Genomic DNA, 15,197 nt, shown 5'->3' on the forward strand with positions numbered 1-15,197 from the left:
ACTCAAATGAAACATTTCGTTATCTCAAGATTACCGCTTGTCTCAATGTCCCTGCCCCACTCTGCTGTGATCATGCTGAGTCTACAATAGTACCAGGTCTGGTCTGGTATCTGATGATACAGATGTCAGTGCAGTTTAATGACCTACAGACATGTTTAATCCAGCCATGCATGTTCTTAAAAAAACAACAACAAAGAGTGCTGTGTCATTATTACAACTGGATTTTTTCCTTTCTGATGTTGCTCCTGATAAAGTGATTACCCACACCTAAGTCGTAAACATGACTCATTCATTTTTGTCCCGTGGTCCAGAAATGATAAGAAAAGATAGTAAATACATTTGTAATGGCAAAAAATAGCACATGGCTGCTTTGTACTGCCATGATTTTGTGTTATAATTTTCTGGTAAGCAAGAGTTTCCATTTTATGTTTTAGAGTAGGGCTAGCCAGTGACAAGAAATCAAATTGAGAAAACAAAACAAAACCAAAAAATCAAAAGAAAGAAAGAAGCAGGTTCAAACAAATTGATATGAAGTGCTTACAAACTAGCTGTGCCCTAAATTAATTAAATTGTCTTTTGTTGTATGAACAGCTGTGCTTTTTTCGCACACTGATTTGATTTTACAGAGATGAATGCCCTGGACCTACAAAGAGCAAATTCCTTGTGGTGGCAGATTTGATCAAACAAAGAGTTAGCCACTCACCATTTTCTTAAAGTGATGCATTTACCTCCCTGTTCTCCAATTCTCAACTGTGTCTATGAAGCTTAAGCCTAATCTTACGTGTCTGATGCAAGAGTGGACACTTGCATACAACTAATGCTGAAATAACTGGTTGATTAATTGATGAGTGAAATGATAGATAATTACCCAAAAACTGTTCTGATAAATAAGAAAATGTAATTAAGCAAAAATGTCAAACATTCTTTGGTTCCAACCTCTCAAATGTAGTGCACAAACACAACAAGAAAAAAGTATCAGGTGCTCACTGTTGCAAAGTAGGAAATGTGAGGTGTTCTAAAATGCCCTAACTAGTAAAGGCTGTTTAGCTAGATTCATGGGTCTGTGCCTGCCGTGCCTGAAGTAAGCCCCTAGATCTCCTTTTTCTACGGATATGTGATTATTTGGTGCTTGTACCTGCTGTATATCGAGGTAAACTGAGTTAGTGGGTGTTGGACTGTTAATAACAGACAAAATAAGATATCTGAGGACATCAGGTTTTACCAAGAATTAAAACTAAAAGGGTAAGATGGTATGGTTCATCACAGATTTTTTCACATTTCCGGTGATTTCGCCCTCTTTTAAAATTAAGTTTCTAATTCCGAGAGCACTTGAATGTAGCATCGCTTCCTGCTCTGATCGACAGTACAGAGGGAGGAGCCGAGAAGTGAAGATGCTGAGTCATAGTGACGCCACTACGCACTCCGCTCCGCCTGACGGCGTCACGTGTGTAAAGCCAGGAGGGCGTTCATATGTGCAACACAGCCCAAGTCTGAGAAGCAGACTAGTCTGGCAGCAGCGACTTACCTACCAGTTCACCTCACTTTCATTCCATCACAGAGCGGCACGTCAACAGGCTCAGTCCGTGATCTGTCACCGAGCCGAGGCTTGCGGACACTGACTAACTCGTGGGGCTTTTCGGGGGTACAGCCAGATAAGCCCTCGGGTGTGCTTTACCGAGCTAACCAGACATTAGCAAGTGATGAGCAGGGGCCTGCTTCTTCTGGATGCCCAGATAAGGTTACCGACAGGGCACACCGCTTAAGAGCACCTAAAGACTCCGCATTCGGCCTGTGAACTATCTGACAGCACCTTAAGGATCCAGGTTCCGCCGTTTGTTCGGACCGAGACTTCATGCTAGCTCCGTGCGAGTTGGACAAACTAGCTAGCTCGCTAACGCTCGGTGTGCAAGTTCACATAAGCAGCCAGCAAGACACCAGCCGTTAGTTCACACATCCAGCCTGTCTGTACGATGGGTCTACTGTCACAGGGGTCTCCACTGAACTGGGAGGAAACCAAGAAATATGCCGACCACATCAGAAAGCACGGCATCATTCAGTTCCTGAACATCTACAACAAGGTGAAGGACCGCCAGAAAGATGTGTTGAAATGGGGCGATGAGGTAAGAAACGAGGTTTTCACTTCAGAAAAATCCACATGTGGGAAACCCTATGCTTCTGCTTTCTAAAGCCTTTGAGCTGTCTGACATGATGGTTGTGCATGATGAAATACAGCCCCCCCTTTTTTTTTTTTACTATTTGTACTCTCACTGCAGGGGGGAAAAAACAAACAAACATTTGACTCAAGTAAATCTGCATTTTTATATATTGTGTAATATTTGCATGCTTTTCCCCAGTATATAACAGTTCATAATGACCATAAGTAAATTGATTGACAAGGTTATAGTCAACCCTGGTTGCAAGTGAAAACAGCAAACATAAAAACAGTGTTAACAACAGTTCTGTTTGGTGAAACCTTTGGAGCTACTTGGATAACAGCAAGTGTCAGTACCAAATCTAAAGATTTTTCCAAGAATGTGACTTAGTAGAAAGTTTGTGCTTTTGAGAATTATCAAACGTGGTTACTAGTGGTTATTCAGTAATTGAGTACTACCAATCATTTTGTTTCCTAGCAGCTGTCTGATAATGCTAATAATCCAGGCAGTACTACTACTACTAGACACTCCCTGTAAACTTTACCATTTATCCTGCAGCACAATAGGTTAAGATATGTGGGCTTGGCTGTTGCCTGTTTGCTTCCATTCAGAGCTTTACATCAGTTTATGTTTCTAGTTTTTGCCCGCCACCGGTCCACAAAACTTCAGTGTTCTACAGCTTGAACAAAGTGTTTTCATTTCGAACAATGTGGAATGCTGTTGTTATAGAATAATCCCTCTTTCAGACAGGGGATTACAGGGTAGCAGAGTCAAAGTCAAGGAAACATAACTGATGAATTGGAGTTGATGTGATGGTGTCCCAGTCTGATCTTGAAAACGTCTGCTTTTTGCTGTAGTATCGAAAACCAGGTTTAGAAGTAGGAACGGTGCATTGAATGGGGGGGGGGGGGGCAGGCGGGCAGGCGGCAGGCAGAGCAGTGGTTGTAATGCAATGTGTTGACTTTCGATTGATAATGTGCTCTGTTTGTTTTTAATTCTGTTAGGTTGAGTACATGTTGGTGGAATTGGATGACAAGGATGAAAAGGTTCGACTTGTCCTGAATGGTGGAGATGTTCTGGAAACTCTCCAAGATCAGGGTGAAAAGATAAACCCCAAGTAAGTGAGCTCTCCACAGAACATGTCTGAACACTCACGTTAAAATGTGACCTATTTAAATAGATGCTTTATACAGTGGAGTTTTACAGGAGGAAGTCCATAATTTAAGTCAATAATTTATTTATTTCTTTTTGGCTTTAACATTGTTTCCTTCCTCCCCAGAAATACACATTTATTTTGTAAAGACCTGCATGGTTCAAGTCAAAGTTTTCTTTCTGAGAGTAAAAAAAAAAAGAGTAATATATCGTGGCACCATTGAAGTAGAAACACTTAATCTATCAGTCTGAATGGCTTTCAAGGAAGTGGCACACCTCAAATATCAACAGTCATGGGAGTGCTGTTATTGCTTGCATGGTTTGTTGTGGCTCATAGTGATATGATCATGTCATAGTGAATAATGGACACTCTCTACAGCAATGTTTTCATTTGGATGACACTTTGTGTTCCCTTGCACGGAATGCGTGCAGGAAATTTGCATAAAGGCAACTCAAACAAACATGGAGGACAGTGAATGTGACAAAAAACAGAGTCATTCAGAACAAGAGAACCAAGGACCCTGACCAGCCAAGAGAAGCTACTTCTGTCACATGAACAAGGTTTAGGAAAGAAAAATCTGACAGGGACCAGAAAACCATACACTGAAAATTATGCCACAAATGTAAGACCTGTTTGATTGACATCTCCCTGATACTAGAAACTAAACATGATTTTTACATGGACGACACTTGCTGTAGCTGCTCAGTTAAGGGTTGTTTTTGTAAAATGTACACGTGAAGCTAACATTCTTCAGCTGCTGCAAAAGCGATATCTATCGTGTGATTTTTCTGCTCTTCTCTGGTTGTGGTGGAGCACTTAGCTCATCTCTTCGGTTACTTTTGGCTCTTTATTGTAGTGGCTAACTCCAACTACTTGTCTGGAATACATGAAACATCGGCTTGTATATATCTGTGAGCCTTGACAACCAGAAGTTAATTCAATATGGAAAAGGCGTTGCTGACCTTGTTGTTTACAGTTCAATTTTGCATTTTATCATGCTAGTCTGGATTGAGGTTATTTCTGATACGGTGCTAAAATGCTCATGTGCAAAGAGATCATTCGCTTTTTCAAAGTCACACACACAAAGCACTAACACTTCTGATCGCTTTAAACACAACCCAGAGGCACTTAAACAAATCTTTACCAAAACGTTTTACTTGAACATCAGTTTTTTCCAAATCTCAGAAGTGCCATTAACAGAAATGTTTGAATTTCTGTACTAAAGTTGCTGTGTCCTCCCGAACAAAGGTAGTGTGTTACTGTGTTACCACTGTGGAGACGCCCCATATCATGACACTGCCATCGGCTTCATTGAAAGATGTTATGTATGTGATGGGCAGCATTCCGCCTCAGATGCCAAAATATTTGGACTTTGTGTGTATAAAGTTCTTAAAATGTCACACTGTTACTTTGACACATTGTATTTCTATATAGGCAGTTGTAAGCATTTTGAAATCCTCTCTGATCAAGAAACATTACACAGATGAAAGTGTCTGAGTTTAGTTTGAAAGGCGTAAACACATCAAAGTAAGGTATTACTGCTCTTAAATGTTCTGATAATTTCAATTTTGAGTTTGGATTTCTTTTGGATTTAAGTAATTTTAATGAAGTCTAAAATAAGACAGACTCTGAGAACGTGAATCAGTTGTTAAAATGGTTCCATCTCCATCAGTTGTTGAGATGGTAATTTTTTATTTTTCTATAGAAAGTTGAACCTTTTTACAAAAGTGCTCTAGATATAAATCCATAAAACCCCCAAAATGTGGATGTGAGGTGAGGGTATTTTGCCTCAGGACATCTGTCAGTGATAACAATCAGAGTTTCTCCTGGGAATGCCGTTTGCATGTCTAAACTGCAGTAACATTTCTTTGGACAGAGGAATTCTCTGCAGGTGGTGTAAATGTGTTTGTACAGGCTCATGAGCTTATGGTATGCCTGCCCCCTGTCCATGACGTCGGTCTAAATCTATGGAGCCAACTTCACCCAGGGGAAATACCAGTGGCAGTGGGAATAGTAGAGCCGATGCATTCCTCATTACTGCCCCTCTGTCGCACACAGCAAAGAGCACGCTCTGGAGCACAAATACGTCGCGTTCGCTTGCCCTGCGAAGATAATGGCTGACATATGATAAAGGGGAGAGTGGTCATTTTATTTAATCAGGAAGGTCATTGTGATATTGAGAGCAGGGCGTTTTCTTCCTTGCTGGCCTATTAAAGCAGAATTGTTTTCACAACACTTTTTTTAATGCTTGCAGTCACCCCACGCTTTGGAGACCAGAGTATGGCAGCTACATGATTGAAGGAACTCCAGGGCAGCCGTACGGCGGGACCATGTCGGAGTTCAACACTGTGGAGGGCAACATGGGGAAGAGACGACGAGAGGCCTCATCTGTCCTGAACCCGAACGAAACCCTCTGCACCATCACCTCATTTCCAATGTACTTTGGTTTACACTGAGCAAGTGTTTTAACCCTCTGTAATAGCTGTCAGTAGGGATAAGACATTGTTTGATATTTGGTATGCAGGATGTTTCACTCCATCAATTTGATGGATTCTATAAGTTTACAATATTGACCATAAGGTGCTTTAACTTTGAAGCAGTGTTTGGGAAGAGTTTTTTACATGCATTAATCGTTGCAGAATGCAGATTTTAGCCTGTCTGCTGTGAGGATTTGATGCCTTTCTCTTTTATAATCAAACTGAACTCAAAATCTTTGAGTTTTGGACTGCTGGTCAGACAAAACAACACATTTAAATGTCACTTTAGATTTTCGAAAATTATTATTTACAGTTTTCACAGTTTTCTGACATTGTTAACTGAGAAAACAAATGGCAGATGATAGTTTTTAACAATAATTTTTATGCAGCCCTATAACAGGTGTGTATGTTTTGATCCTTTGTTTAGGTTAGGTTGCCCAGGTTTCACCAAACCAGAGCACCGGCCAACCCCTGTTGAAAAGGGAGTGTCCAAGTCACTGTTTTTTCCGGACGAAGCCATCAACAGACACCCGAGATTCAGGTACACTTCCTGGTTATAACTTCATGTCAGTGTGTGTGTGTGTGTGTGTGTGTGTGTGTGTGTGTGTGTGTGTGTGTGTGTGTGTGCGCGCTTGCCTAATTGATATGATTTTCATTAGACAACCATTTCAGTGAGGCATTAAAAAACTGAAATACTTTATGTTGCTCTCAGATTTTTAAAACCACCAAATTGTTGGAATCAGCCCCAAAAATCCAGCATCAGTGGTCGGTGTGCAGTTGTGATGGTTTTGGTTTTTACTGTAGGAGGCGGTTGGTTTTTGACAATACATGCGTGTTTTCTTTTCATTGCTTGTATTTGTTTTTCTGTAATGAAGTGTGTTTTTGTGGGTGTGTCAATTTGCCATTTCAGCACCCTTACCAGAAACATACGTCACAGAAGAGGAGAGAAAGTCGTGATTAATGTACCGAGTAAGTCCAACTGAATTGTGTATTTTATGTATTTATTTGTTTGTCAGTTACAAAAAAAGCATGAGCGTTCTATCATAGACTGGAGGCCTGAGTGAATCAGACAGCAGCGACACAAGAGCCTCAGCCTCTGAACAACCCACAGCAGCTTTCCTATCTATCCTACAAACATGAACACGTCTCGTTCTGCACCTTAACTTGTTGAACAAGAACGCCAGGCAAACATTCACGGGGGAAAGTATACTGCAAACATCCGGCTGGAAGGCTAATTAGCTGTTCAGCTGCAGCATGTTAAACAGCATTTTAACTACCTGAAAATGTCAGTTCAGTCCAGTCAGATACTAATATGGCCCTAAAGGCACGAACATACCTTTAAGTTCCAATGTAAACGTTGGTCTACGTTGTCTCTCGTTGCATGCAGGGACACATCCCCTCACAGATCTTTGTGACTACCAAAAGGGATGACAGAATGTGATTTCAGTCAGACTTTAAAGGTTTTGTGGATTTCATCTGCTTCCCAGACTGCATGGAGTAAATAAATAGATTTGACTATATTCCTTTTCAGTCTTCAAAGACAAGTGCACTCCATCTCCATTTGTGGAGGAGTTTCCTGAGGATGATGGTGAAGCAGCGAGGGCGGCTCTGCCTGATCATATCTACATGGACGCCATGGGCTTTGGCATGGGCAACTGCTGTCTGCAGGTACTGAGCAGTGTGACTGATCTGTCCTCATTGAACAACCATTTTATATTAACAATAATATGATGAAGGTGGTGTCACCAGGACTATTTTTAGTTTTGTTTAATTGCAACTTTACAATCCCAATAAGTGATTTATAAATGAACTTCAGCCTTTTTTATCATGTGTTTGCAGGTGACATTCCAAGCTTGTAGCATTGATGAGGCAAGATACCTTTATGACCAACTAGCAACATTCTGCCCTATAGTGGTGAGTAGATAAGTGAAATATGTGCTCCCTGTCATGTTTTATGGTAATTACCAGACTTGCTGCACCATTATGTAACTAATTATCTTTTCATTGAGTCAAATATTTTTGAAAGTAATGATGCTGTTTTGTGCAGTAATGTGCAAGATGGTGATTGTGTAAAGGTTTAACAGACTGAACTAAAAGAAACTGTGCCAATGTTTTTCTGTTCTTCAGAGGTACAAGCTTGTGTGGTGTTCATGAAACACCACTGAACCTGTTTTGGCTCTTTACAGATGGCGTTGAGTGCAGCCTCACCCTTCTACAGAGGCTTTGTGTCAGATAATGATTGTCGCTGGGGAGTTATTTCTGCCTCAGTGGATGACCGAACACAGGAGGAACGCGGGCTCAAGGTGAGCAGGCAGAGCTGAAAAACATTAGGGTGCAAAAAAAACAGGGTTGAGTCAAAAGAACATGTCATTTTTGAGAATGTGCTTTGTTTAGATTGACCTCTCATTTTATTATTTCTACCACGTCAAGTGAGTGAGTGAGTGTGATTTGTGGACCAAAATTGGTTTTCTAACAAAAGTAAACCCCAAGACCTGAATCTCCTTTCAACAACAAATAACTGGATGTTTTGGGTTTAAAAAAAAAACAAAAAAAAACAAAAGCGTTTTCATTATTGACACATGATTTGTATGCGTGTGTTGACGCTGTCGAGTCATCTAGTCTCTGAGTAATGTCAGCCACTTTTTACATTTCTACATTCTTATTTTTCCCAATGTAGGAAATGCAGCTGTTGCACTGAAAGTTACTTGAGCTTTTTATTATGTTTTTATTATGCTATGTCTAAGATCAATATCACTATAGGCCAGAAGCATACAATCTAATTTTATCTGGTTCTTCTGAACCCCACAACCCGCACTTTGGCAAAAGACATATTTTCCTTAAAAAAAAAAAATCACCCAAAAACATCATTTCTGATGTAAACTGTAAAAATAAAAATTATTTATATTATTCATTTATTAGATGGTCCTTGAACAAACTTTATACTACAAACACTTCTGTCTGCAAAAATAACCAAATTTAAGCTTGAAATTGTGATATCTCATCAAAATCACTCTTCTGCATGTCTCATTTCAACTTTCGCCAAATAAACAGTTTGCACAAACCAGAGCCTGTAAAAAAACATTACATTTTGCACTCCTCAGCACAACTGGGAAACCTTGAATGACTTGTCATGTGACCAAAAATTCTGTAAAATTGGCTGAACTGAGCAGAAAAGAGAAGTTGAAAATGGCAAGTTTTAAAAACTGTATTGTATGTATAGCATGTGGAGACCCACACTTCTTCCAGTGATGGTACCACTTGTGGACGCTTGGAAAAATGTACATATCGATTGCACTTTTCCATTTAAATGTTGAATATATTATCAGAGAAATTCAACTTTTTTTTCTTGTTACAATTCTTAGGATTACTATTGCACTGCACAAAAGATATTTTTGAGTTATCCCTACTTGTAGCCATGACTGTGCTGTTTTCATAGAGGTTAATGAGTTACATTTGTCAGTGAAAATGAGCCCAGAGTTAGAAAACAACCCAGAAACTGCTTGGAGTTCAGAGGGTTAACATTTCTCTCAAGCACCATAAAATTTTTTATGCTTTAAATTTTTAGTTTGAGCATAATGTATGAAATCTCGTCCTTTGCAGCCACTGAAGAACAACAAATACAGGATCTTCAAGTCAAGATATGACTCAATTGACAGCTACCTGTCCAGCTGCAGTGAGAAGTACAACGACATTGATTTGACAATAGACGAGGAGATCAACAAGCAGCTGCTGGATGCAGGTATTCGTCTGCAAAACGGAGAAATGTCTAAAATACAAGTTTAGAAGAAATATGTGAGATAAATGACAAATATTCATCAAATTCCATTAACGGATGCTTGTGAAGTAAAGAATAATCTGCTTTCCGTGTGTAGGAATTGACAGGCTGCTGGCCCAGCACATAGCTCACCTCTTCATCAGAGATCCACTCTCCGTGTTTGAGGAGAAAATTCACTTGGATGATGAAAACGAGTCTGATCACTTTGAGGTGAGGTCGTCTATATCCCCGAAGCTTTTCGTAGAAGAGAGCCATCCATGCGTACAAACACGATGAGGCCTTGTATTTATTCACACTCGTCTTCTTGCAGAACCTGCAGTCGACCAACTGGCAGACGATGAGGTTCAAACCTCCACCTCCAAACTCTGATATCGGTTGGAGAGTTGAGTTCCGCCCCATGGAGGTAATGACTGACTGCACCATCACTCATTTTAGTTGTAATCTGTGTCAATAACACGGCCTGTCAAATACAAAAAGAAATCTTTTTATTTTTCAGGTGCAGCTAACCGACTTTGAAAACGCTGCATACGTGGTCTTCGTCGTCCTGCTCACCAGAGTCATCTTGTCCTATAAACTGGACTTTCTGATCCCTTTGTCAAAGGTAAAAACAGCAACACAGTTCTCGTCCTTTATAAAATGTTGAGGCATTTACTCAGTGACGTAGGACATTTGTTTTACACAGTGCTTTGATACACTTATTAGGTTGATGAAAACATGAAAGCTGCACAGAAGAGAAACGCTGTCCAGGAGGGCATGTTTTACTTCCGAAAGGACATCTTCAAAGGTGGGTAAAACAAAAAATGCAACTTACCGTTGATAATTATGGCGAATGCCTCAGAGAGGAGTAGCTGATGCATCTGTTTTGTCCACCGATAGGCTGCAACCCGGTCCTCGATGGCACTGCTTCTGCTCAGAACGGTTTAGAGACTGATGGTGGTAATGAGGAGTACACGCTGATGAGCATTGACACCATCATCAATGGAAAGGTGATTATTGTCTTACACTGGATGGCTTTTGAATCTTCAGCCACACTAGCAGTGTGGCCTAATGGCTGGGAATGTCGACCTATTGGGTTGTTTGCCTTGAGACTTTGTACAGACTTTCATGTTCCCCAGTGGACGAATCCTACTGGCTAAGATCATTTGACTTTTTCTCTAGCGCCACCATGAGGTTGTTTTTTGGTTTTTGAGTGAAATGTGGTGACATCTATGGGATGGATTACCGTGAAATATGGTCCAGACATTCACGCTCCCCTTGGGATTAACTGTAATAACTTTGTGCCCGCCTGACTTGTCATGTAGTTCTGCCTTTTCATGTAGCCTTGGCCAGCTTTGTTTTTAGTGCTGATTAGGAAATGTTAGCATGCTAACACACTAAACTAAGAGGCTGAACATGGTAAGTACTGCACCTCCTAAGATCAGCTTCTTGGCATTTTCATCGTGAGAATGTTGCCATGCTGGTGTGCTTTGCCTCAGGGTGCTGCTAGCACTCTTAGGTAGTTTTGCTTCAAGCCATCTAACAGTTACGGCTGTTTGCTTCTTTTTATCTCCAGGAGGGAGTGTTCCAAGGGCTTATCCCGATCCTTAACTGCTATCTGGAAAACATGGAAGTTGATGTGGACACCAGGTGCACCATTTTGAATTATCTGAAGCTCATCAAGAAACGCGCCTCAGGTAAATTTGCATCAGTTTATGTTCCCATGAGCAAAAAGCACACGTTCTCTTAATGCAGCTAACTCTTTAATGTTGCTGATCCGAAACAGGCGAGCTGATGACCATGGCCAAGTGGATGAGGGAATTTGTTGCAAAGCACCCACAGTACAAGCAGGACAGCATCATCACTGACAAGATCAACTACGACCTGTTCAGAAAGTGCGACAGGATTGCAAAAGGCGAAGAGCAGTGCCCGGAGCTCATTGGAAACCCAGTCAACAGGTTCAAATGAGGGAGGCTTGTAGGGATGCATCGTCTGTATACAAACTCGCATGTAAAGGAAGACCAAATGTGTGGCTCAGAATGAAAGCGGTCCAATTTTAAAAGATTGCAAAACAGCATGTGTGTGTTGCGAGAAACACACCTGCATCAAATGTATGTATATATATATACTGTATCAGATTTTTATGATTACAAAATTATTTTAATAGGGTTAAGACATGCAAAGGTTGTGTAATAGAAATCAGATGTGTATTTATTTTTCTCTGGAAATTAAGCCTATCTGTGTGAGAATGTAAATGTAGCAAAGAGTTGTACAGTAGTCTGCTTTTAATCTTGTGTTCTGTAAATACTGTACTGCCACTCTTTAAAGCATTAACATCATGGGTTTTTTTTGGGGGGGGGTTGTTTTTGTTTTGTTTTTTTGTTTTGTTTTTTGCTGGATATGGGCTTTCTTTGTGTTAAGTAGAGATCTTCTATTTCTTTTTATTCGCATTTTAAGAGAAATGTTTGCTTTGCTCTGCTGACAATGTAGTGGGACCTTGAAAGTAGTGTTGCATTCAGTTGGAAACGGTAAACAATTGTTTGCAATGTGATGCTTCAAAATAAATCTGTGCAACAGTACGTTGTCAGTTTTATTACGACGACCTCAGATGCTTTTCATTTAAATGAGCCTCAGGGGATGGATTTAATTTTCTCAAATATGAGAGATCAGCGTCATCAAGCTTTATCTTGATCAGCCTTCATAAACATGTCTTGAAATCCTTCCAACTGGCCATATATAATTTTGATTGACATGCCTACAGGAATGTCTGCAGTCAGCACTTTTACATTATGTGAATGCAGTTGGTAGTCTCACAGAATGACTGTTCTCCAGAAGAATTTACTCATGTTCTTTCACTAAACTGAAAACATGAACTATTACATATAAACCATTTCTTTACGTACATACGAAAAACTGATGTTGAAATATTTAGGTGCCTTTGGAGACTGCCTTCCCTCCCCCAGAGAGATCAGTGTGACAGAGCACCACTGAACTGGGCTCCCCTTCCATTATCTAAAATATAGCTCTGCTTCTATGAGTGAACTCATCAATGAACCGGTTAAATCACCCACAGCATCTTTTAAAATAGGCTCTGTAATAAAGAATAACAGACCGCGACCATACCGGCGGTTTGAGCTAAATGCTAACCTGGGCGTGCTAACATGCTGATAAATATACTGTATACCATGCTCACTACATTGATTTAGTGTATAAGCATGCTAACATTTGCTAGTTAGCACTAAACACTAAATGAGGCTGAAGGGAATGTCGTTGGTTTTGCAGGAATCTGGTCATAAACCAAAGGATTTGACAAATTAAATTTTGACCCCATGATGGGACTAGATGAAGAGGGATCAAGGTCATTACAATCCAACCTCTGGGGATTATGATTATTAGATTGATAAAATTAAACAAAATTTTTCACAAAAAATGAATAGTAAAAAATAATACTCTAAGTGTCCAACAGCCAGTACCTGAACATTGTCATCCACAAGATGGTGGTATTGGATCACAGCTTTATTTAATGCTGAGCTGCAGCCACAAATAAGAGCAGTGCCTCACTTTGACCTCCTGGACTAGATAATGATTATGGTTGGTGCAGGCCCACCCTGTGGAGAGACATGGGACAAGAGACCCTGGCTTTCACGATTAAGTACAGTATATTGAGAGAATATAATGACATGAGAACACCAGAATGAGCATGAAATAGTTCACTGTAAAGTTTCCAAATGAGCACCTGAGAGAGGTTGACAAGATAATAGAGAACTGATAGACACTTTATGTGAAAACATTTTTTCAAGCTGTAAATATGTAGCAGGTGAATTTTAGTGCGGCCATCTGTCCCCACTAATCCAGAGGAGAAACAGGCCTTTTTCAACGGCAGACGTTTTGACTTGTAATAAAAAGAACAGGTGTTGCTAATATCATTAATGGCTCTGTTCTGTTCCAAGTGTCCCAGTAAGCCATGACAGTGAGCCAGCATGCACTGTATTAGGACTCTGAAACTGAAGCAGATAAATGCATTTATTCAGTTATTTTGTTATGTGCACCTGTGCTTTTCCTAACACGTCAAAATGTCTATTGTGAAAGAGGTCATTGTAATGAGCTCTCTGTGATCAGAGCATGCAGTGTGTACATGACCTTAACTAGCGGCGAGCAGGTTCAGTAAATCGTAAAAGGGGATTTTACAGGAGAGTGCTGCTGCATCTGTGAAAATGCTGTATAAAGCCTTTTGCAGCTGCAGAGGAAACTGCACAAAGACTGATCAACTGTCTCAAGCGATGTAATTCGAGGCAGCATCAGTTACCAAATTTAAAAAATGTGGAGATGCAGAGTTTGAAAGGAATTATCTTACCAGACCTCTGCAGCCCACTCCTCATCTCTGCTTGATGCTGGCAGCTCAAGGCTACACTAATTGCTAGTAACATACCACACCTGAATCTCCAACCAAGCTGTTGATTTGCATTGTGGGTAATGTAGGCGTCAGGGTTTGACAAGGAAGAAGAATGAGCCGAGAATAACATGGACGAGATACTTGACCACCATGACTCCAATGTGATGCAGGAGTGCAATGCTAAATCAGCGAAGTAGTCTTTTAATATCTGATGAATGGAGCTATCTAACATATCTAACAGCAACTCTATTTCCTCTATTTCAAGAGAGAAGTTGTTGCTTTTTGAATGTGTTTTCCAATGGAGAAAGCATAGCGGCCATCAGTTTTGCAACATTTTTACGTAACGTACACAGATGGCTTACAAATTGAACACTTTATCTTGTCACTTATAGTACAAACTGCAGCTGGCCTTACCAAGGACTTACTGTTACATACAGTATGCATACAATTGGGACATGCTACTGCGTCGACATTGCACCTTGAACTTTGAGCTTCTTGCTCATATATCCATCTGTCTGTAGCCTGAAATTCTCTTGGCTGTTCACCTGATGTGACCAAGCCAAAAAAGCATGCTGGCTTGCGTAAAGAAAAATGTGACCAGATGCAGTAGGGAATCCTGGTATTTATGGCATACTGCATTTGACATACTATGTATTGGGACTAAATGTTTTTCTGAAATACTAAATAGTATGGTAGTATGCATATTGGAATTAAACATTGGACTTTAATCAATACTGATATTAACTTGTACATATCAGAACTATGGAAGCTGAGAACAGACATACATGCAAACTTTTTTAATGCTGTTCTTGAGATCACAAATCAATTCTTTTGTTATCTTGAGAAAACTAAAGGTCATTACTTACATCATTTATCAGGGATCAGGAGTGCCATGACAGCATGCATAGCTGGCATCTTGACAACTGTAGCAACTGATTTAAATTGAAAATGTCAAATCAAGGAATATCCATTATTGATCAATGCATCGGACTGTACTTCAATCAGCATCTAACTTATTTTATAATTATAATAAATTAAGATAAATTAACCCATTCTCACAACAAAACTAGCTTTGTTATCGCTAGACAACAAAATAAATGATTTGTGATGTCGAGATAAAGGCATTAAAAATAAATGCAATCCATTCAAAACACTACTGAGAGTTGGTCATAATTAAATATGATGACTAATCAAGTCACAGAAATGAGAATTTGAGATTTGATTTGGTCTGTGACACTTCAGGCAGTGGACCACAGACAGGCAGGATCTG

The 15,197-nt window shown here is 40.0% G+C and overlaps 1 protein-coding gene across 1 annotated transcript; it reads left to right on the forward strand.

Annotated features, from left to right (window-relative positions):
- Positions 1-1,488: 1,488 nt before the first annotated feature.
- Positions 1,489-12,136, forward strand: gclc (glutamate-cysteine ligase, catalytic subunit). Its single transcript, XM_041947205.1, has 16 exons — positions 1,489-2,120; positions 3,158-3,270; positions 5,561-5,743; positions 6,211-6,324; positions 6,694-6,752; positions 7,315-7,451; positions 7,623-7,697; positions 7,970-8,086; positions 9,384-9,522; positions 9,656-9,768; positions 9,869-9,961; positions 10,055-10,159; positions 10,261-10,342; positions 10,435-10,544; positions 11,111-11,231; positions 11,321-12,136. Exons 1-16 carry the CDS (start codon positions 1,971-1,973, stop codon positions 11,500-11,502), a joined length of 1,893 nt encoding a protein of 630 aa, XP_041803139.1. The 5' UTR covers positions 1,489-1,970; the 3' UTR covers positions 11,503-12,136.
- Positions 12,137-15,197: the final 3,061 nt, after the last annotated feature.

Source organism: Chelmon rostratus, chromosome 11 (assembly GCF_017976325.1).
Source record: "Chelmon rostratus isolate fCheRos1 chromosome 11, fCheRos1.pri, whole genome shotgun sequence".
In the NCBI taxonomy this organism is placed as follows: domain Eukaryota; kingdom Metazoa; phylum Chordata; class Actinopteri; order Chaetodontiformes; family Chaetodontidae; genus Chelmon; species Chelmon rostratus.

What these genes read in the sequence shown, in the direction of transcription:
- gclc (XM_041947205.1), top strand. Translation starts at nt 1,971, where the DNA reads ATGGGTCTACTGTCACAGGGGTCTCCACTGAACTGGGAGGAAACCAAG. An exon ending in TTGAGTTCCGCCCCATGGAG is followed by an intron (nt 9,962 to 10,054) that starts GTAATGACTGAC and finishes TTTATTTTTCAG; the next exon opens with GTGCAGCTAACCGACTTTGA. An exon ending in TTCTGATCCCTTTGTCAAAG is followed by an intron (nt 10,160 to 10,260) that starts GTAAAAACAGCA and finishes TACACTTATTAG; the next exon opens with GTTGATGAAAACATGAAAGC.